We start from the raw sequence: 24493 nt of genomic DNA, 5'->3' as shown, positions 1-24493 counted from the left end.
AAAATGAAAAGCCACCAAACTCTGCAATGTGAATTAGAAAATAATTACTTAAGGAATTCAAAGGAAACCTGCAGATACTGAAGTTATGATCACTACTCACAATCTTCCTATGACAGAGATTAATGGATTTTTCATGCAAACTAAATAGCTCTGCATCACAACATAAGGCCAGCAATAACATCCCCAGAGTCCACAATAAGCACTTTAGATCCTATTTATCAATAATGACCAATACACTGTATCTTATGCATGGCACTGTCCTGAAATTGCTATGAAATACCTAGACTGGGATCACCCTCATGGATCTTACCAAGTTACTTCAAGAAACAAGCTTATACTTGCTTCAGGAAAATTTATAAGCAAAGAGGAAACTATATTTTTCCTTGGTAAGGAGGAAGGAGGTAAAGATTACATACTGAAAAGAGAAAAATGATTTTTCAGCTCCAACTGGAAGCAATTTTGCAACTAATGTTAACCTATTTTAATGTCATATATATTACTATAAACAGTTCAAGGTAGTAGGAAAAGCTCTGAACTTGTAAGTTATCTGCTTTCCAATCAAAAGAAATTGTCTTCTCTACAGCCTAACCTAAAGTACTTAGCTGTTAACTCAATGTCTGATGATGACTTGGGGGACTAACCTCTCAATGTCTGAATTTTAAAGACCATCATGAAATATGTGAGAAAAACAAAGGAGGACCATAATCTCTACACTGTCCAGTGCCAACTTTCATAATTCAGCATAAAATTGGAATCATCAGAAGTAATTTTAGAGAAAACCATCACAAAACTAGGATCTTGATATAATACAAAGTAAGCAACAGCAGAAGCCTGATCAGGTAAGATCATTCCACTCACCACATACTATGAAATATTAAGCAAAAAGGGTAATTTAGACGATACGGTATTACATACTGAAATCTAATTTAGATAAGTAGATGATGAATCTATTCTACTCCATTACTCTCTAGCCCAAAAGGAAATCCTACAAAACAAAGATGTTCGTTCTTCTCAGGCCTCTCACAGGAATCCTAAATATAAACTGGAAAACACTCAAAAGAAGTGGAATAATTAACATTTCTCCGGTAATTCCTGTTTGCACCACCATAAAGAGAAAGAGACACTGCTTCATGTTGAAAGGAGAAAAAGGAGAGGTTAGATGTGAAAAATTCCAAGTAAAACGATCATGACATAGCATCTGGCAGAGACCGGGAAAGCATCAACAGTGCCAAAAGAATTGTCAGGGATCAAAGTCATGAGAAGAAAATGAGGTTTTCCAATAACGCGCAGCCTAACCCAAGAAGCAAAAATCATCACTGCCACCGCCACCCCTCGTATTCCTCAACCACTCCATCCTTAAGTCGCCTCCAATTCAAACATGCACCCTCCATATCCCACACTAATTCCCCACCCAAGTGAAAATAATCCAAGAATTTCTATGACCCCCCACTTCCCACCTCCCACCAGATCTGCACTTCCCAAGGCCAAGTCTCTAGGGAAAACAACGCCCTAATCCCCCCACCCTCCTTGTCCAAGGTTGAAGAGGGTCGGATCCCCGGAGTGGGGCTTCCCGGAGTGGGCCTTCATAGAGCTGACGAACTGGGATAAAAGCCAAGAATAAGGGCGGGGCTCAAGGAAGGGGGCTACGGTTGATGAGGCGACGGGGACGGGAGAAAAGAAAGGGATGGACAGCGGGCTGGGGTTGGGCCGGGTGAGGCCTGGGGCGGGGGGGGGGGGGGGGGGGGCAGATCGACAGGAGAGGCCCGGGCTGCGGGGAAAGGAGGCACCGGAGCCGGGGACGGAAGGATCAAAATCTGACCGACGGATCAAGACGAAGAGGAGCTGGTGGCTAAGAGTGGCCGGCAAACACCAGGCAGCGCTGCGGGCTAGCACGGAGCGCGAACGCGAGGCAGGGAGACAGCCTTCGCCGACAGAAGGGCCGCACTGGGGGCGGTGCGGGGAAGCCGCGGCCAGCTGCCAGGAGTGGGGGAGCCGCACACTCACCGCTCTGTTCCCCCAGGAACACCAGCTTGAATTTCCTCAGCGGATTCCCGAAGTCTCCGCCCGCGGACATGATGGAGCCGGAGGAGCTGCCGCCGCCTCAGCCCAGAGACCTCTCGGACTGACGCTGCTCCAACCGGTTGACGAAAGAGGAGAGAGGAAGGACCGGCGCCGAGCTCTTTCGGACCCTTTAGGGCCCGGCTGCGGAGTAAGGCTGCAGGGCAGGACTCCTCCCCACAGACTGGCAGCGGTCGCCGCCGCCTCCCCGCAGAGTCGCCTCGCACCGAGCGAGGCCCGCGGCTAGGAAAGGAAGGATGGCGGTGTCGGAAGCAGCCAGGGGTGTGCTCGAGGTTGCCAACACTAGCGCCGTTCCCTTCTCCGCACCCGGCACCGAAACTGGGGTGAGAGAAGCGAAGGGTGGCGGAACTGGAGCCGCAGACGCGACTGGGACCTCTCACGCGCAGCGCCTCAGCTCCCACAGCTGCCGCGCCGCAGCCCAACCTGCCGAGTGCACGAGCCTCTGGCGCGGCGCGCGGCGATCCCGGGCGCGAGCGTGCCGCCCCGCCGGCCGCCGGCGTACGTGCGTGCGTGCGCGTGCGCGCCACAAGCCCCCGCCTTCCTGGTTTAGCTTGTTCTCCCGGCTCCTCCAGCGCAGCAGAGACGAGGGCAGGTTAGGTTGCCACGCGAGTCGGGAGAAGCAAAGAGGAGGGCGGAACCCTGGGAAGTGATGTGGGTGGAATAAGGACCACTTACGTCACTTACGTGAGAACCAATCGGAGGAAGCCAAGGGCGGGCAGAGATGGTAGTGAGGTGGCGGCGCGAGAGCGCGCGCGGTCCTTTGCGCGGTGGAAAGCGTCGCGCTGTGACTGCCATGAGAAGTGTGGCTAGTTTCAGCCTGAGGGGAATGGGGGCGGGGGGGGAGGCGGGGCTGGCGCGTAGGTAGAATTGATCCCAGCGCTGTGAGGGTGTGGTCCGATAGCCCTAAGGTGTGTACTATATTCTTTTTTCCAGAGCCGTCCCCTCGGTCTCTCTTTCCTTAAGCCCGCCCTTCACCAGTGCACTAAGCCATCTACTCCATCTTTTTTCTTCTCGTAATTCCTTACACGGTATCTTCCTTGGTACATTGTCCGCTGTTGTTCCCAGGAGTTTCATAACTACCAGAAGCAGAGCCTCTACATTTCTGCAGATGAGGAAATTGAAGCTCAAAGGAAGGAAATGACTTAGAAAATCCACAAAGCCATAAAGTGGAACCTAGGTTTTGTGTTGTCCCCCACTGAACCTCTGCAACCTCTTTATTGATAAACCCGTCTACTTTCCTGACCTGACCTGCCTTGGTCTGTTATCAGCCTTTGTTACTCTGATGTAGACAATTGTAGGTGACGCCCACCTTCCAAAGTGCTAGAAAAGGATTTAGACATCGTGTAAACCAAACCCTTCATTTCACAGATGGTGAAACCAAGGCCCATGTAGGAAAACAGCTACGCAAAAAGGTCAAAGTAGAGCCTGACTTTGAGCCCAAATGTGGGGGAAGGGATATTTTCAAGATCACCTGAATATCTTATGGGTGGACCTCCCTTCAATAAGACATCTGAAGCACGTGCATTTTTCTGTGGAGAGGATCCATAACTTTCATCAGATTTTCAACCCAGTTTATGACCCAAAAAATGAAGGTAATGCCACAGCCAAGAAGAACCTAAGGAGACATGGCAATTAAGTGTAATGTAGATATAACATGACAGCTCAATGTGGGTTTTAAGCTGATTGGTATTCTAAAAGAGAAAAGACTTTAGGCAAAAAGTTTTTAAAAAAAGAATATGGATTTTTAGTAATTACAGTGTGTATTGTTATTGGTTCATTAATTGTAGCAAATGTGTCATACATACTAACAATAATAAAGGTAACTGGGGAAGGAGAGGTTATATGGGGACTTTCTGTACTATCTGCTCAATTTTTCTATAAATTTAAAACTTTCAAAAAAAATACAGTATATTTTAAAAAGATAAAAGATTAAGAATCACCAAATTAGAGAATTCGGCATCTACACCTCACCATACTATGGGACAGCATCCAAAAAAGTAATCTCTGTCCTTGAGGAGGACACTTCAGAAAACTAATATCAAAAAAAAGTAGGGGGTGACAACCTGGCTGTCTCAGTTGGTAGAGCATGTGACTCTTGATCTCGGGGTTGTGAATTCAAGGGCCATGTTGGGAGTAGAGATTACTTAAAAAAAAGAAAAGAAAAGAAAGAAATCTGTCAAAAATATTTCTGGGGGATGGGGTGCCTGGGTGGCTCAGTTGGTTAAGCAACTGCCTTCTGCTCAGGTCATGATCCTGGAGTCCCAGGATGGAGTCCTGTGTTGGGCTTCCTATTCAGCATGGGGTCTGCTTCTCCCTCTGACCCTCTCCCCTCTCATGCTCTCTCTCTCACTCTCATTCTCTCAAGTAAATAAATATTTAAAAAAAAAAATACTTCTGGGGTATCTGGAGGGCTCAGTCAGTTAGACATCTGACTCTTGATTTCAGCTCTGTTCATGATCTTACGTCAGCCAGCTTCAGGCTCTGCACTGGGTGTGGGGCCTGCTTGGGATTCTTTCTCCCTCTCCTTCTGCCCCTCCCCCCCTGCTCAAGAGCCCGAGCTCTCTCTTCCTCTCTCTCTCTCTCAAAAAAACCCAAAAAACAAAAAAACTTCCCAAGTTAGTGATAAAATAAGACCTTACGTTTGTGTATAGTGTCTTACCATTCACATAACACATCTCTATATATTTGCTCATTATTTGGGAGTTATTATTTACTTAGCTACAGAAATGGCAGGATCAAACAAGTGCCTTCTCAAACCTGGGGATGAATAGCTAAACTAGAATTAAGGAGAGGAATAAATTAAAGGGAGCTTTCTCATGAAAGCTTAAAATACTATCTATTCTGGCCAATCAAGACAATAGCTATATCCCCAAACCTCCTTCTCTATCAGAATTTACTCATTTTGGTTCCTCTCAACCAAATGGCAAAAGGATTTTGGAACATGTATCTAAAATGAAGAACAAAAAGAAAAAATAAACAAGAAATGAAATGATAAAAACCTGAGTCATGACATAGACATTGTGTGTACATGTATTTTTTTTAATGTTTAATTTAATTTAATTTGTTTGACAGAGAGAGGGAGCACAAGCAGGGGGAGCAACAGGCAGAGGGAGAAGCAGCCTCCCCACTGAGCAAGGAGTCCCACGTGGGAATCAATCCCAGGACCCTGGGATCATGACCCAAGCCAAGGGCAGTTGCTTAACAGACTGAGCTGCCCGGGTGTCCGTTAATATTTGATTTTAAGGGGTGCCTGGGTGACTCAGTGGGTTGAGCCGCTGCCTTCTGCTCAGGTCATGATCCCAGAGTCCTGGGATCGAGTCCCGAATCAGGCTCTCTGCTCGGTGGGGAGCCTGCTTCCCCCCTCCTCTCTACCTGCCTCTCTGTGATCTCTCTCTCAAATAAATCAATAAAATCTTCTAAAAATTTTTTGATTTTAAAGTAGCTTGTCAGGTCTGGTTAGGCCCTCCCCACCAGTAACCCAAAACCCCGCCACACACAAAGAGCAGCCCATACCAAGAGAACATTTAAAAGAAAACCTCTTGGGCGCCTGGGTGGCTCAGTGGGTTAAGCCGCTGCCTTCGGCTCAGGTCATGATCTCGGAGTCCTGGGATCGAGTTCTGCATCGGGCTCTCTGCTCAGCAGGGAGCCTACTTCCTCCTGTCTCTCTGCCTGCCTCTCTGCCTGCTTGTGATCTCTCTCTGTCAAATAAATAAATAAAATCTTTAAAAAAAAAAAAGAAAACCTCTTGTAAACATAAGTGAGTGGGTATTTTTTCTTTCTGATGTATACCAGGTTTTCATTATATTTCCTGAAATAGCTTTTTTTTTAAGATTTTATTTATTTATTTGACAGAGATCACAAGTAAGCAGAGAGGCGGACAGAGAGAGAGGAGGAAGCAGGCTCCCTACTGAGCAGAGAAACCGATTCAAGGCTCGATCCCAGAACCCTGGCATCATGACCTGAGCTGAAGGCAGAGGCTTTAACCCACTAAGCCACCCAGGTGCCCCCTGAAATAGCTTTTAAAGTAACATTTGAGGACTGGAGCTATAATTACTTTGTACTTCCTCCAGAACTTTATCAATCAATTCCTCCCTGTTGCTTTGGTCTCTGTAGTCACCTAGACAGGTGATGCTTTTCCTATAATTTTGAAGAGAAATATGGTATAATCCACCTCTTACCTCAGATATTTTAATGTTTTAAGTTAGCATTTTTCATGGACATAGATACAGCCTCACTCTCCTCTGAAGCGGCAATCACATTTACCCAGTACTCTGTATAAGTCATATGTTTTGCCTTCAGAGATCTTATGACCTAAAAATTGTATATCAAGTGCTACGGGGGGTCATCAAATGGAGAAATTACTTAGGGGAAGGAGTAGTTAAAGAGGCCTTTTTCAAGAGCACTTTCACTAACACTTTCACTTCCATGGTTTTCTATACACGATTCTCTTTACCTTGAACACTTTCGCCTCCCTTTCTCTCTCCAATTCCTACTCATCCATAGGTATCATCTTTAAAAAGTCTTCAAGTAGACTTCTCTGTCTGCTTCTAACCCCACCAATAGTGTAAATACCCCTGCCTGTCCTCTGCTTGTACCTTCTTCTTCATCCCTTGCTACTGCTAGTTGTCAATATTCCCCTCCTGACTAAGTTCCATGAGGTCAGAACTAATGTTTTGCATCCCCAACAATTTCAGCATGCTTGACATTGTAAGCATGCAGCAGATACTTGCTGAACAAATGAAATAAATGGGAGGCATTATTTTTTAGCTTTCTTCAAAGGATGAATGAGATGTGGGCATGTGAAGGTGTAAGGGCAAGAGCATTTTGGAGAAAGAGTACATCACTTAAAATCACATTATGTAAACTTGATACTACATTTCTTAACACCACTTATTAAAAAGATGGTCAGAACAGACTTGTGACTAAAAATTCAGAGAGGACAGCTTTGGCAACTCCAAATCAAAAGTATCTAGAATGGTTTTCTTTAACCAATTTAAAAGGGGTTGTTAATTTGAAGCCCAGGAGTGTTCCCAGGAAGCTACCACACAGAAACTGTATTATAGTTACAGCTTGTTGTTCCACCCAGAGAGAAACAAGCTTCTTTAGGGAGGACTGAGATTCCATCTTATTCCTTGTGTCAGACACTATTGGTTGCCTATCTAACAACACACACACGAAACACACACACATCTCCACAATATATATTGGAAACGACAGATAATTTTCTAGCTTCCCTTCACTAAGCTAAAGACACCTAACTTGATCTGAACCAGAAGAAAATGTGCCAGAGACTTCTGAGATAAATTTGCTTTCCTGATGTAAAGAGGTAGATGAGGGCACACCACCATTCTTCTGCCATTATATATGGTTATATATACATGATATATATACATGATATCTAGAGCAAAGGCATCTTATGAACATTGACATATAATCCTTAAGAAAAAGCCAACCTGGGGCACCTGGGTGGCTCAGTGGGTTAGGCCTCTGCCTTTGGTTTGGATCATGGTCGCGGGGTCCTGGGCTCAAGCCCCACATAGGGCTCTCTGCTCAGCGGGGACCCTGCTTCCCCCTTTCTCTCTCTGCCTGCTGCTCTGCCTACTTGTGATCTCTCTCTCTGTGTCAAATAAATAAATAAAATCTTTTTCAAAAATGAAAAAGAAAAGAAAAAAAAATCCAAGCCATTGTTGATGGTTAAGCTACAAGGCATCTTTGAGCCATTGTACCAATCCTGGCACTGTCTTTCTTCTGGATTTCTTTTTAGCAAAATGATAAACATCTTTGTACTTAATATTGTCTTTATATGTTTCTATCATTGTTACTTGCAGCTGAGAGCATTTGACATTCTCATCTTTAGATCTTAAAACATCTCATACAGGGGTGCCTGGGTGGCTCAGTCGGTTAAGCGACTGACTTCAGCTCGGGTAATGATCCTGGAATCCCAGGATCAAGTCCCGCATTCAGGCTCCCTGCTCAACAGGGAGTCTGCTTCTCCCACTGACCCTTCCCCCTCTCATGTTCTCTCTCTCCCCCCATTCTCCCTCTTTCAAATAAATAAAAAAATAATAATAATGAAAAAAACACATCTCACACAATTCCCTGAATGCTGGTTACTCAATACTGTGTGTGTATACATAATACAGTAATAGTTATCAAATTGGAACTGCCTTTTTCTGTTTACTACTCCCTAAAAAGGATTTATTACTCTTATAGAGGCAGGAAATCAATAGAAGGAGAAAATTGCCCAGGTAAAAGGACTGGAATCATATTGCTCATATTTGAAGCAAATAATAGCTCTGGCAGGAATTCAAGTTCCATCAAATGTGAAGCCCTTCTAACCCACTCTGCAGGTTATTATAATCATCACTGCTAAAAATAATAGTGGGTCAATATAGAAAGCATAAAAATGACAAATGCTCAATAATTCAAGGTGACCAATTAAATGAACACAATTAACACAAGGTATATTTAAGCAAGAATCACTTTTAAAAGATAACGAGAGAAAAAAAAAGAGGGAGGGATTATGTCAAAGCCAGTTTTCCAAATACCTTGACCTACAAAGATGTGCCATGGGAAAAGTATAAAGGTTATTCAATCAAGATGGAGGAGAAGATGGTAAAACCTCAATGGAATCGTCCTTCCTGTGATTATAGCCAATTCATAAGCTAAGTCAGAAGATATTTTTGCTACCGATTAATCTACAGAATCTATTTTTGATAATTCCGTTTTGTTCCGTTCATATGAATCATGGTCCTCATTATGAATAATGTGATTTCTCAGAGCCTTAGATGTGGGGTGTTCCTTCCAGGCTTTGAAATTCCAGTGGGGGAAGAGGTTGCTTCTTTTTATGCCAGTCTGGAATGTGTAATACCTGACATATTGCTGGAGCTCTCCTCTCCCCGACACTGTATCCCCCACAAGTAATAAAGTCTCCTCCAAAAGGTACAGGAGAATGAATCACTCCACTTGCCGCTAAGAGATAATCACCCTCAGAGTAGAAGAGAACAACTGCTTCTTCTGCTGTTTATATAAAGAATAGAGCATCTTAGGACAGAAAAGTGGGACCAATACTGTTTGCACTGAAATGCCAACAGACTATACAGCCAAATTGTAACTTGCCTAAGATGCCAGGAGAAACCATTTTTTTGTAAAAATTTCTCCAGATTTTTGAATAATACAAAGGGACTAGGACTTTTTTATTTAAAAATCAGAAGATAGTCATTACAGTAGTGTGTAACCGAAACTATCCAGTGTGATAATAAGCTGCATCATTTGGGAAAATTAAACAAATTTCCATTATAGGATGATAGACTAAAGATGTTTCTGCTTCCTTCCTTTTCTGAAAATTTCCAAATAAAAAATAAAAATGCAGGCTCTGGCTTTGACATCTCAAACCCAGAACCGTCATATTTTAAATTGGGAGACGAAGATAGAGCAGTGGTGACTAAACAGAGCACAGAAAGTGTTCACTGAAGGGGAGAGTAACAAGAAGCAAGTCAAACAGAATCCCAGAAAGGCTCAGGAATGTGAAGTAAAGGGTACTACAGAAGGTAGAGGTAAGGAAAGGGGCCCAAAACAAGGGAATTGTATCAAAGACTATATAAATAGTAGTTATAAACCTTTCCATCTCTACAGAGGAATTAAACCTAAGAGGCTCCAGGCTCAATAACCAGGCATAGTGGAATACTAGGGGGAGGTGCTATCAGAAGATAGGGGCATTGATAACCAGTGGTCTCTCCCCAAGCACCTTACATAACACTAGCAGTGTCTTATATTCCTCCCTGCCCCAAGGTAAGTTGAAACATCCCAGAGAAAGGACCTGCAAATTTTTTTCTAATTTTATTTATTTGTTTGAGAGACAGAGATCACAAATAGGCAGAGAGGCAGGCAGAGAGAGAGGAGGAAGCAGGCTCCCTGCTGAGCAGAGAGTCCGATGCGGGGCTCGATCCCAGAGCCGTGGGATCATGACCTGAGCCAAAGGCAGAGGCTTTAACCCACTGAGCCACCCAGGCTCCCCAGGACCTTTAAAAATTTTTAATGTAGCGGTAACTTCAATAAAAAAGCCAGTTCAGGGCACCTGGGTGGCTCAGTTGTTTGGGCACCTGACTTCACTCTGCTCATGATTCTGGGGTCCGGGGATTGAGTCCCGCAAAGGGCTCCCAGCTCCACGGGAAGTCGGCTTCTCCCTCTGACCTTCTCCCTTCTCATGCTCTCTCTCTCACTGTCTCAAATAAATAAAATATTTTTATCTATTTTAAAGATTTTATGTATTTTAAAAGATTTTATTTATTTTATTTATCTTTTAAAATGTTTTATTTATTTATTTGACAGAGAGATCACAAGTAGGCAGAGAGGCAGGCAGAGAGAGAGGGGGAAGCAGGCTCCCCGCTGAGCAGAGAGACTGATGTGGGGCTCAATCCCAGGACCCTGAGATCATGACCTGAGCCAAAGGCAGAGGCTTAACCCACTGAGCCACCCACACGCCCCAATAAAATCTTTTTTAAAAAAAGAAAAAAAAGAAGCCAGTTCGCCACATCATCCTGTAGTGAACCCTTCTAATCAGTACATGCCACCCACTCACACTGACTTCCCAATTAATTTGTTGTCTTCTATTAAATAGGAACAAAATGAAAGGTTTTCCATATATTTGATAAAAGCCTCCAATATGAAATAAAGAAAATAAAACAAATAAACCAGCAAGAAAGAATTAGGAAAGTCTATGAGAGAAAAGCATTGCATAATTATGAAGGAAGATCAAGGTCATATTTTTAAAAAAGGAACGCTGAAACAAAAACAGCCTTTCTTGGAAATTAAAATGATTACAATCAAATTTTTAAAAAGACAATAAAAGAGGGGTTCCTGGCTGACTCAGAAGAGCATGCAACTCTTGATCTCAGAGTTGTGAGTTTGAGTCCCATGCGGAGTGTAGAGATTACTTAAATAAAAATAAAACTTGAAAAGAAAAGAGGGGCACCTAGGCAAATTTTGAACGGCAAAGGACTTGAGGAGGCATTTCTTCAAAGAAGATGTATGGATGGGGGCACCTGGGTGGCTCAGTTGGTTAAGCTATCAACCCTTTTTTCTGCTCAGGTCATGATCTCATGGGTCATAGTCTCATGGATCATGAGATCAAGCCCTTTGTCAAGCCCCACATTAGGGTCTACTTGAAGATTCACTTCCTCAGCCTCCCCCACATGTGCTTGCTCTCTCTCTCACTCAAATAAATAAATGAATAAATAAATAAATTTTTAAAGGTTTTATTTATTAATTTGACAGAGAGTGAGCAAGCATAAGCAGGGGGGAGCTGCACAGAGAGAAGGAGAAGCAGGCTCCCTGCTGAACAGGGAGCCTGATGTGGGGCTCAATCCCAGGACCCCAAGATCATGACCTGGGTGGAAGGCAGACGCTTAGCTGACTGAGACAAGCATGTGCCCCTAAATAAATACATCTTTTCTAAAAAGTCTACTTCTAGGTAAACATTTAAGAGAATTGAAAATATATGTCCACAAAAATTTGTATGTACAAGGAGCTCCTGTGTGTTCACAGGAGCATTATTCCTATTATTCAAAAAATAAAAACAACTCAAATTTCTTCTTTTTTAAAGATTTTATTTGTTTATTTGAGAGAGAGATCATGAGCAGGGGAGAGGGGTGGAGGGAGAAGCAGACTCCCCACTGAGCAGGGATCCCAGTGTCGGACTTGATCCCAGGGCCCTCAGATTATGACCTGCATTGAAGGCAGGCGCTTAACCAACTGAGCCACCCAGGTGCCTGCAACTCAAATTTCTATCAACTGATAAATGGGTAAACAAAATCAGGTATATCCATATAATGAATGGAGTATTATTTAGCCATAAAAAAGAACAAAGGGCTGATACGTGGAATAACATGGATGAAACTGGAAAACATTATGCTAAGAGGCTGGACATGAAGGGCCACATATTAGCCTTTCATTTTGGGGCTGATGAAATTATCTGGATTTAGATATCGGTCATGGTTGCACCACATTGTGAATTCGATACAAATCACTGAACCATACACTTTAGAAGCATGAATGTTAGGATATGTAAATTATATTTCAATTAAAAAAATAAACATAGGGAACCTAGGTGGCTCAGTCTGTTGAGTGTCTGCCTTCAGCGCAGGTCATGATCCCGGGGTCCAGGGATTGAGTCCTGCATTGGGATCCCTGCTCCACAAGGAGTCGTTTTTCCTTCTCCCTCTGCCCCTCCCCTCTGCTCATGCTCTCTCACTCTCTCTATTAAATAAACACAATCTTAAAAAAAAAAGTAAACATACATACCTATAGTTTATGTTATGTAGAAGCATTGTCACAGGTATGGTTTCTTCTTAATTTTTTTATTTTTTAAGTAATCACTGTATCCAGTGTGGGGCTTGAACTCACAACCCCGAGATCAAGAATCGCATGCTCCACTAGCTGAGCCAATCAAGCATCTCTTTTTTATCCTGATTGAAGGTGGGATGAAAAAGATTTGGTTTTTGTGGGGTTTTTTTCAATATTTATTCATTTATTTGAGAGAGAGAGAGAGAGAGAGGAGAGGTAGAGGTACAGGGAGAGAGAGTCCCAAACAGACTCTGAGCTGAGTGCAGAGCCCAACCTGGGCCTCAACCTCATGACCCTGCAATCACAACCTGAACTGAAACCAAGAGTTGGACGTCCAACCAACTACGCCATCTGGGTGCCCCAAAAATGAGCTTTCAATTTTCGTGTTAACTGGATGTTTATGTTAAATGTTCATATTTCTGGAAAAATCAAAATTATGGAGACAGCAAAAGATTCAGTGGTTGTCAAGGGTTAAGAGGAGGGAGGGTTGAATAGGTGATTTTTAGGGCAGTGAAACTACTCAGGAGGATACTATAATGGTGGATACATGCCATTATACATTTGCCCAAATCCACAAAATGTAAACTATGGTCTTTGGGTGACAATAATGGGTCAATGTGGGTTCATCATTACTAACATATGTGTCACTCTAGTCAAGGATATTGATAGCGGGGGAAGCTATGCATGTGTCCTGATAGGAGATATTTGAGAAACCTTTGTATCTTCCTCTCAGTTTTGCTATGAACATAAAAGGCTCTAAAAAATAAAGTCTGTTAAAAAAAACAACGGTACAATAAATACCCAAGAAGCTATTCCCAAGTCTGTACACATTTGTCTAATGTGTTCCAACATTTATTATGTACAAGTGAAACACAAGGCAATGTGCTTTGTGCTGAGGAGATGGGAGAGAAAACAAAGCATGAGGGTCAACTTCATATAAACACTAAAACAGATTCTATCTTATTTGATTCTCCATACCTATTACCACTGAATTATTACATGCTTTAAGAGGTAAAGGAAGGATATTTTTGTAATCCAAAACATCTGTTTAGTTCTCAGCAACAAAATACAAAGAAAATGACATTTCTAACTCCTTTGCTTAATCTCTTCCTTCTACACATTCTTAACATTTTAAATTAAAAATTTTCAATAGGGGTGCCTGGGTGGCTCAGTGGGTTAAAGCCTCTGCCTTTGGCTCAGGTCATGATCCCAGGGTCCTGGGATCGAGCCCTGCATCGGGCTCTCTGCTCAGCGGGGCGCCTGCTTCCTCCTCTCTCTCTGCCTACTTGTGATCTCTGTCTGTCAAATAAATAAATAAAATCTTTAAAAAAATTTACAATAAAACATAAATAATCATTTGTTTATTTATTTTTGGAAGATTTTATTCATTTATTTGAGAGAGTGAGAGAGAGAGAGAGAGCATGAGTGGGGAGGGTCAGAGGGAGAAGCAGTCTCCCCTCAGAGTGTAGAGCTTGACATGGGGCTCGATCCTGGGACTCCAGGATCATGACCTGAGTGGGAGGCAGATGCTTAACCAGCTGAACCATCCAAGCATCCCAATAATCATTTCTTTTTTTTTTTTTTAAGATTTTATTTATTTATTTGACAGAGAGATCACAAGTAGGCAGAGAGGCAGGCAGAGAGAGAGGAGGAAGCAGGCTCCCCGCCGAACAGAGAGCCCGATGCGGGGCTCGATCCCAGGACTCTGAGATCACGACCCGAGCCGAAGGCAGCGGCTTAACCCACTGAGCCACCCAGGCGCCCCATCATTTCTTTATTTGATAATTTAATTAATTGACAATTTATTATCCAGTAGATCAGGTGTGAGGATATCTTGATACCTATTCAGCCATGGTGGAACTTACAATGTAGCTAAAAAGGAAAGACATATGAAAAGCTTAAATGTTAACTATAATGGAATTAAAATAAAAATAAAAATAAATAATTTTTAAATTAAAAAAAAGGTCTTAAGTAAAAGTTTAACAAAGATTTGAACAACATTTTAAAACCATACATTGAGGGGCGCCTGGGTGGCTCAGTGGGTTAAGCCGCTGCCTTCAGCTCAGGTCATGATCCCAGTTCCTGGGTTCGAACCCCGCATGGGGCTTTCTGCTCAGCAGGGAGCCTGCTTCCTCCTCTCTCTCTGTCTGCCTCTCTGCCTACTTGTGATTTCTGTCAAATAAGTAAATAAAATCTTTAAAAAAAAAAATAAAACCATACATTGAGATCTCACAAAGCATTGCATGACCAACTGCCAAATAAAATACTAAGGCAATTAAGAGATTAGAGGAGAGGTTATATTATATTTCTGATAAGGAGGAAATCTCAGCTGCATCTTGACATATTAGTAGAATTTGAGTAAATGGAAGAGAAAAAAAGGTAAAAGTTCTGAAAATTGTATAAAAATATAATAATAATTACAAAGAACCAATGTCAATACCTATCTTCAAGTCTCCTGAAAATAATTACTATTAGGACTGTCCCCTTGTGCTGAAAATGCCCGCATTGTGTATTAGAGCCAGGCTGGAAAGTCTCATTATTTTCATCAGCAGAAGCAAGATCCTAAATTGTTCTTTTGTTGCCCAGATCTAAGATGACCAAGTTTAGTGTACAGTCTTTCCAGAGGAGGCTTGCAAGAACATCGACATTACAGCTGTATCCCAATAAAACAGGGCCAACATATGCCCTTTGTCCACACTCCAATGTAGTCAGATGAGAAAGAGAGAGAAAAAAAAAAGACAGGTTGTTTGCTTTGTTATTCATTTACTAACATTATCCGGTAGGAATCCTTCAGGGGAAACAGAAAGCCCAACACTAAATAGCTTAAACAATAGGGAAAATCACATTAAGAGGTTCCTAGCTATGGCACCTTCAAAGTTGGTTAATTTCCACCTAGCAGTGTCTGCAAGGACGGTGTTCCTCTGCCTTTACCCTGCTTTCCTCAGCATATTGACTTTTTCTTTAGACACCAGCTTCCCCAGTAATGACAAGATGGCTCTAATAGTTCAGGTTGACACATGTAGACACTATGAAGTCCAAAGAGAGAGGATAGCTCTATGTAGCTCTATTTATAAGTGAAAAACTCTCCGTGGAATTCCCCCAGCAGACTTCCTATTCCGCCTCACTGTCCGGAATTTCTTTATATACCCATCCTAAATCTGTCACTGGAAAGAGAAATCGGATTACTATGACAAATACAAAAGTATATGGCTTTGTGGAGGGAGATGGATTATTGTAATAAAACTGTAATTTTGTTATAAGGAGGAAAAGATTGAAAATGACATTTGGCAGCCCACCACCAGTGTTCACTACATTAACACATCAGTTCAGATTCAAGTATGCTCTGCCTGATGCATTCATTTGTTCATTTATTCATTCTACAAACACTTTTGCCTATTAGGTACCAAGGTCTGTGCTTTCCTAATGAAAGGACAAAGCGGAAAAAGATTTGGTCCCTGTTCTTGGGTTTACATCAATCTCCTGGTGAGACAGCAGTGAAAAAAATAAATAAATACAAAATAAATTAGAATAAAGTAACTAACAGAGATTCAGATACATTCAAACTCTAACAAGATCTGCTAAGAAGATTATATTATGGTTTATAGACTTCAAAGATCATATATATATATATTTCTTATTTCACCCACTACTTTGAAATTTAATTAGATATGGGTAAATCATAATTTCCTCCTCCAAGAAGAACAGCATTTATGTCCTATTTTAATGAGTTTTCTTTTTTAATATTTACTCATTTATTTTAAGGGGGTTGGGGTAGGAGACAGAGGGAGAGGGAGAGAAAAACTCAACCAGACTCCAAGCTGAGCATGAGCCTGACTTGGGGCTCAATCTCATGATCCTGAGATCACAACCTGAGCCCAAACCAAGAATCTGGGGCTTAACTGACTGCACCACCCAGGTGCCCCAATGAGTTTTTATTTACACTTTTTTATAACCAGAGCTGGAGAGATGACCCACTGTTGGTGATAAGTCTTTCACTACTATACTATACTAGTCGGGAGTTCAGAACCCAAGTCTGAGCTAGAAACAGATTTTGGAGTTGTCACCTTACAGGTGGCAATTAGAGTCATGAGGATGGATGTGATCACCTGAGTAGAGGGTAGGCCGAGAGGTCAGGACAGAACTCTCTGAAATAGCAATATTTAAAGTTAGAGAAGGTAAAATAAAATAAAATTAGAGAAAGTAATCTGGTAAGAAATACCAGAAAGTTAGGAGGAAAACCAGGAGAGAGTGGTGATCAGAAAGAAGGGAAGAGAAAAGTTTCAAAAGGAAAGGTGTGGTCAGCAGTACCAAATGCATCAGAGCAAAAACATGCCTTGTAGATAGATTACCCTTTGAATCTACTCTCAAAAGGTGAGAGGCTGCAAATGGACACAGGGATCTTTTTCAGGTAAGAGAAATTTCTAAAACTGGGTCATGGTGATGATTGTACAACTCTGTAAATTCATTAAAAGTCAGTGAATTACTGTACACTTAATACGGGTGATTTTATCATATGTAAATTATATCTCAATAAAAGTGTTTACTTATTTACTTATTTTTACAGATTTTAATATTTGTCAGAGAGAGAGAGAGCACAAGAAGGGGAAGCAGCAAACAGAGGGAGAAGCAGGCTTTTTTTTTTTTTTTTTTTTTTTTTAAGGGGTCATTGGTGGCCTGAGTCAGAGAAGTTTCAATGGGATGAGGAAGACAAAAGCCAGATTTGGATTTAGGAGGAAATGGGAGATTAAGTAATAGAAGCAAGAAGTGAAGATGCATTTAAGGAATTTTAAGTTTTTTTAGGAGAAGGAAAGAAAATGAAAAGGTAGCAACTAAAGAGGCAGACAAGGTCAAGAAAAAGAGGACAATTGTTTAGTTTTAGACATATTCCATTTTAAGTAAGAACCCAAATAACTAGAGGTAAATAATTATCACCATTTGTTTTAGAAGTAGGCATTGCAACAGATTGCAAAGTAGTACAAGGTTCCACAATATGTGTAGGTGGGGCTGAAGCTATAAAGAAAACAACACAAAGCAGATAAAGTTCCCCTCTTTGGTCTCTAGGCAAACTCCTTTTCCCAGAATTACTGAGCCAAGAGAGTATCTGTAGGGCTTTTTCATCTCTATCAGCTTCCAGGCATATAGGTATCAAATGATTCTTCAGTATATATACTGAAGACAATCTCTCCACTCTCCTCCAGTTCCTTAATATCTGAAAGTTGTTCCTAATATTGAGCCCAAATGTCTCCTTTCATAAGTGAGTGCTTTAAAACTCTTTATCTGGGGGCGCCTGGGTGGCTCAGTGGGTTAAGCCGCTGCCTTCGGCTCGGGTCATGATCTCAGGGTCCTGGGATCGAGCCCCGCATCGGGCTCTCTGCTCAGTGGGGAGCCTGCTTCCCTCTCTCTCTCTGCCTGCCTCTCTGCCTACTTGTGATCTCTCTCTGTCGAATAAATAAATAAAATCTTAAAAATAAAATAAAATAAAATAAAATAAAACTCTTTATCTGGGGGGGGAAGTATGTTGTTGTGCTTTCTGTTGTCGCTGTTTACAAGGTCACCAGTTGTCCTCCAAAAATAATGAATCACATCTCTAATCTCTCTAGCCTTGGTTTATCTGTAAGAATGAAATTAAGTAATGCCTGTAGAGCATTTTGCACATTACCTATACAGAGAAAAAAACTCAATAGTTACTATCATTTGGAAGGAGAGAGATGAAGAGATGGTGGAAATAATTCTTTTAGAGATGTTTCTCTCTTCCCCCTTAGGATACCATCCCTTTTATAGTATTTTATGTACAACTTAACATTAGTATCTGAACTACTAACCCATTTTCCTTACAAACGCATAGAGAATGAAATTACTCACATTGCAAAACAATTCATCACTTGCCAAAGGGTTACAACGTTTCTTTCTTCTTTTTTTTTCAAGATTTTTTTTTTAAGATTTTATTTATTTGACAGAGAGAGCACAAGTGAGGGGAGCAATGGGCAGAGGGAGAGGAAGAGGCAGACCCCCCACTGAGCAGAAAGGCAGAAATGGGGCTTGATTCCAGGATCTTGGAATCAAGAACTGAGCTAAAGGCAGACACTCAACCGAGCCACTCAGGTACCCCTAAAGAATTTTCCTTTTAAGTAATCTCTACACCCAACATGGGGTTCACACTCACAAACCTGAGATCAAGTCACATGCTCTACTAACTGCGCCAGCCAGAAGCACCCCTCCTCCACCTTTTAAAAGATGTTTTAGGGGCACCTGGGTGTCTCAGTGGGTCAGAGCCTCTGCCTTCGGCTCAGGTCATGATTCCAGGGTCCTGGGATTGAGCCCCACATCGGGCTCTCTGCTCAGCGGGGTGCCTGCTTCCCCCCGCCCCCGCCTACTTGTGATCTCTGTCTGTCAAATAAATAAATAAAATCTTTTTTAAAAATTACATTAAATTCCTAACAGAAGGCAAAACCAAAAGCTCAGGTATAACAAACTACTATTGATTAAATATCAATCACAAATTAAGATGAAGCACATTTGAAATGTTAATGAAAAAAGAGCACTTGAGTGTCTAATTCTCCAATTTTTCATTTTACTATACAAGCAGTTAAAATATTGGACAGTCCTGTTCAATACCAGATATTTATGCTTTGGTAGCAAGGAACAGGCAAAAGCCATGCTGATTCCAAGACTGAGCTTTATTACAGAGGGAGTATTCTTACTCTTACAAACACAAATACTGAAAGGGATCAATATTCAAGATTCAAGGAAGCAAGCTACACACAGATTGACAGCACTTTGTAGAAATATTATTATACTGTAGTCTTTGTTTGCTTATATATAATTTCAGTGTCCTGCCTTGTATCTGCCAATAATTATACATTTTTGAGGACACAGATTTTACCTTCATTTGACCTGCAAAGCCTACCCCAATGTTTTACTCTAGTTGTATTCACTAAAGACATTGAAATAATAAACATAAAATATTGTTGTATTATGGATTGGGTTGCAGATAAAATATAGGATGCCAGGGGTGGCTCAGTCAGCTGGGCCTCCAACTCTTGATTTTGGTGTGATCTCAGTGTCAGGGGATTGAGGTTGGGTTGAGCCTTGTGTAAGGCTTCGTGCTCAGTGTGGAGTCTGCTTGTCCCTCTCCCTCTCTCCCTCTGTTCCCACCCCAACCCCTCCCCCCTCTGCTTGCATGCACACATGGGAGCTCTCTCTCTCTCTCTCAAATAAATAAATAAAATCCATTAAAAATATTTAGGATACTAAATTAAATTTCATTTAAAATTTTATATTCAAATCTAACCAAGCATCCTTATTTTTATTTACTAATTCTGGCACCTCTAAATATGAGTAACTTGTTAAGAAACAAAATTTCACTGAATAAATTTTAAAGATCTTATTGGCTTTATTCAATGATTCATGAATCAGGCAGTATCCAAGACAGAGAATAGCTCTGAGGAGCTGTACAAAGTGAAAGAATTTTATTGGAGTGGAAACAAGGAAGTTACACTAGCCAAAAATAAGATTGGTTATGGCATGATCTCTTTCCTTTAGGGAATGGTAAGGGTCTATCAGGTAGTTACTTAACTATTGCTGATTAGGCAATGTCTGATTGACTGATGTAAGATTCAATTGCTGGGGGAGCCAACACTTAAATTTGGTGGCATGGGTCTTAGCATAAGTGACTCCACTGGGGCCTGTTACTTGTTTTTAACAAACCTTTGATAAGAAATCAGATCTTGCAGCCCCACAGATTGGCTAAGGGCTGCTTGGGAGTGAGACTGTTCTAGTCTAAAAACCAAAGGATCTCACATGCTCATCAGGGAGATTGAACTAGAAAACGTGTTGTGCTATAATGGTCTCATTTTATGGGGAGGATAGAGAAAAATACTATTATTATTTGCAGAAATTTTGAGAAGGAGCAAAGGAGATAAATATTATGCTTTTTCATGTTCCTGAGAAGAGCTATGCTCTGCAGGTACAAAAATTATATTTATACCCACTTTTCTTCAGATTTGTTTATTTTTAAAGCTGATTCTGATAGAAGATTGGCTCAAAGGGTGGAAAGATTTAAAAGAGGAAGATATTATTGGCAATTTCTCCACTTAAAAAATTAAATGCTGAGTGAATCAGCTTCTGTTTTGGACAGAAATTTTTTTTAAATTTCCAAAAGTAAAAGCGTCCATATTCTTTTTAAAAGCACAACATAATATATCAATGACCCCACCACCATTACCACTTATTTTGATTAGGACAAAGTCTGAGAATTCCTCTCTTCTACCTTGTGATTTCTTTCTTTTTTTTTTTTAAGATTTTATTTATTTATTTGACAGACAGAGATTACAAGTAAGCAGAGAGGCAGGCAGAGAGAGAGAGAGAAGGAAGCAGGCTCCCCGCTGAGCAGAGAGCCTGATGCGGGGCTCGATCCCAGGACCCTGGGATCATGACCTGAGCCGAAGGCAGAGGCTTTAACCCACTGAGCCACCCAGGCACCCCTACCTTGTGATTTCTAATGAATTTCTCTCACTCCCTAACCTTATTGTCCTGAAGGGGAAAAAATGATGCTACTTAAAAATGTCCAGAAATGGGGGGAGGTGGCTGGCTGTCAGAAGAGCATGTGAATTTTGATCTCAACCTAATGAGTTTGAGTCCCACATCAGGTAGACAGATTACTTAAATAAATACATTTCTTTTTAAATGTCCAGAAATTAATGTGATGGGGAAGCATTGTCATTACGTATACACCACATTCATCCTGAGTTGGATACAATATGAAGGACTAGCCTTATTTAAGTCCTAAAGAGTATACCATGTAAATGTCAGAGAAAGAGAAATTCCAGTATTTACATATCAGTGGATAATATAAGAATAAAGACCCTAAAAGACTTAAAGTTCTCTACAGATATTTGTTGAATAAGAGGATTTTAAACTTCAGATATGTGTGCCCAATATTTTTAAAAACCCAAATTTTGGAGGGGAATTTCTATTAAAAGATGCTGGTGAAAAAATTAAAGAGAAATTGACATTTGACTCTTGGCTTCAATAGAAGGTAACTCAGCTAGGAAAGATTTAGATTTCTTTCTTTCTTTCTTTCTTTTTTTTTTAAGATTTTATTTATTTGAGAGAGAGAGAGAGAGCAAGAACAAGAGGGATGCGGGGGCAAAGGGAGAGGGAAAAGACTCCCAGCTGAGCAGAGACCCAGATGTGGGGGTCCATCCCAGGACCCTGAGCTCATAACCTGAACCAAAGGCTGATGTTTAACCCACTGAGCCACCCAGGAGCCCCAGATTTAGATTTCTAAATCCTAGTTTTCCAGGCTATGAATTAAAGTGTCATTCTATAGATGTTATATCCTCAAGTAGGCCAGGATCTTGTTTGTGTCTTTATCAAAGACATCAACTTTCCTTTGTTTAATACTGACCCCTAAATTATTCAATCAGAGGGGCGCCTGAGTGGCTCAGTGGGTTAAAGCCTCTGCTTTCGGCTCAGGTCATGATCCCAGGGTCCTAGGATAGAGCCCCACATCAGGCTCTCTGCTCGGCAGGGAGCCTGCTTCCCTTCCTTTTTCTCTGCCTGCCTCTGCCTACTTGTGATCTCTCTCTGTCAAATAAATAAAATCTTTAAAAAAAAAATTATCCAATCAGAGTTGTCTCCTAGCATAATAATTTGAACTATGTACACAGCCTTTTCTGTTTGGGAGCAAAGTTATTCTAAAGATTCTATTACATTATTTTACTATTGAAGGTAAAACTCTACTCAATGATTTTTTTAAAGTGTGTGTTTTCTTGGGGTGTCTGGGTGCCTCAGTCATTAAGCATTTGCCTTCGTCTCAGGTCATGATCCCAAGGTCCTGGAGATCCAAGCCCCATGTTGGCTCCCTACTTGGTGGGAAACCTGCTTCTCCCTCTCCCACTTCCCCTACTTGTGTTCCCTCTCTTGCTGTGTCTCTCTCTGTTAAATAAATAATTTTGAAAAAGAAAAAAAAAGTGTGTGTTTTCTCTTATCACTGGTTGTGAATAGAACTTAGATTTTAGTCCCAGGTGTTACTAACTTACAGTGACCTTGAGTGCTCAGCCTTTCCCCCCTGTACACTTCAATTTCTCCATCTGTAAAATGAGATGGGCCATATGACTTTGCATTTGGCAATAGTTTCCTAAATATGACACCAAAAGCACAGACAAAAAAAGAAAAAAATAGATAAATTGGATTGGACTAAAATTAAAAACGTGTTGTGCATCAAAGGACACTATAAAATGAGTGAAAAGACAATTCATAAAATGAGAGAAAATATTTGTTAACCATATAACCAATAAGGGTTTAATATCCAGAATTTATAAAGAAGTCTTACATACATTTCAATAACAATAACAATAATAAATACATTTTTAAAAATTAAAAAAAATTAAAAACTCCTATAACTCAACAGTTCAAGAAATGGGCAAAGGACTTGGATGGAAATTTCTCCAGAAAAGATACAAAAATAACCAACAAGCATAAGGAAATGCGCTCAACATCATTAGTCATAGATAAATGCAACCCAAAACTTACAATGAGATACCATTTTACACCTACCAGGATAGCAATAAAAACTAAAGACAAAAAACGGAAAGTAACAGGTGTTTGTGAAGATGTGGAGACTGGAACACTCATATATTGCTGGTGGTAGTATAAAATAGTCCAGGTACCATGGAAAACAGCACAGCAGTTCCTCAAAAGGTTAAAACACAGAATTACCATAAGATCCAGCAATTCTATTCCTAAGTATATGTACGAAAAAGAATTAAAAGCACAGAGCTATGGGATGCCTGGGTTGCTCAGTGGATTAAAGCCTCTGCCTTTGGCTCACGTTATGAACCCAGGGTCCTGAGATCAAGACCTGCATCAGGCTCTCTGCTCAGCAGGGAGCCTGCTTCCCCCTCTCTCTGCCTGCCTCTCTGCCTACTTGTGATCTCTGTCAAATAAATAAATAAAATCTAAAAAAAAAAAAAAAGCACAGTCAAATACCTGAATGAAAGTGTTTATAGTTGCATTTGTAAAAGTCAAAAGGCGGAAACAACCCAAGCATCCATCAACTGATGAATAAACAAATGTGGTATAGCCATACAATGTAGTATTATTCAGCCATGAAACAGAATGGAGTACGATATAAGGTATGACATAGATGAAACTTGAAAACATCATGCTAAGATAAGGTAAACAGAAAAGGACAAAAGTGTGTAACTCCACTTAGGACATGTGAAATATCAAGAATAGGCAAACTCAGGGACGCCTGGGTGGCTCAGTTGGTTAAGCAGCTGCCTTCGGCTCAGGTCGTGATCCCAGCCTCCTGGGATCGAGTCCCACATCGGGCTCCTTGCTCAGCAGGGAGCCTGCTTCTCCCTCTGCCTCTGCCTGCCACTCTATCTGCCTCTGCTCACTCTCTCTGTCAAATAAATAAATAAAATCTTTAAAAAAAAAAAAAAGAATAGGCAAACTCAAAGAAACAAAACAGAATAAACAGTGTCAGGGGCTAATAGGAGTGGGTAATGGGAAGTTATCACTTAATGGGTAATTGCCATTTAGGGTGACGAATATTTTTGGAAATAATGGTGAAGGTTGAACAACATTGTGAATGAAATGTATTGTACACCTAAAAGTGGTTAAAATGGAAAATTTTGTTATCGACCTTTTATCACAATTCAAAAAAACAGAGCTGGGCCTGGGACCAGGTGATCTCCAAGTAGGGTGGCTATTTAAGTTACACAACAGCCCACAGTTATGACTGTTGTGCCAATCGTAATTTTTTTTTTTAAGATTTTATTTATTTGACAGAGAGATCACAAGTAGGCAGAGAGGCAGGCAGAGAGAGGAAGGGAAGCAGGCTCCCTGCTGTGCAGAGAGCCCGATGCGGGGCTCGATCCAAGGACTCTGGGATCATGGCCTGAGCTGAATGCAGAGGCTTTAATCCACTGAGCTACCCAGGCGACCCCCCAATCGTAATTATTAATAGCATCCTCTTAGGGTCTCAAAGCTATTTAGTTTGGACAATATGACGGTCATCTTATTTCTAAGGATCTCTGATTTTCAATGGCTCTGAGATCTT

General features: G+C 41.2%; 1 protein-coding gene across 3 annotated transcripts in view; it reads right to left on the bottom strand.

The window, feature by feature from the left end:
- Positions 1 to 24493, bottom strand: part of RAB6A (RAB6A, member RAS oncogene family) — a 129237-nt gene that overhangs the window by 93915 nt on the left and 10829 nt on the right. For 2 of the 3 annotated variants that reach the window (XM_047691424.1, XM_047691423.1), the window contains exon 1: positions 2005 to 2197. The exons of the other annotated variant lie outside the window; for it this stretch is intronic. In XM_047691424.1, the coding sequence (XP_047547380.1) occupies positions 2005 to 2074 (70 nt within the window). In that variant the 5' untranslated portion in view covers positions 2075 to 2197. Of the gene's footprint in view, positions 1 to 2004; positions 2198 to 24493 lie in introns of those variants that run through there. 3 annotated transcript variants of the gene reach the window in all.

Source organism: Lutra lutra, chromosome 10 (genome assembly GCF_902655055.1).
Source record: "Lutra lutra chromosome 10, mLutLut1.2, whole genome shotgun sequence".
Taxonomy (NCBI): domain Eukaryota; kingdom Metazoa; phylum Chordata; class Mammalia; order Carnivora; family Mustelidae; genus Lutra; species Lutra lutra.
This window is presented reverse-complemented; position numbering and strand designations above follow the sequence as displayed.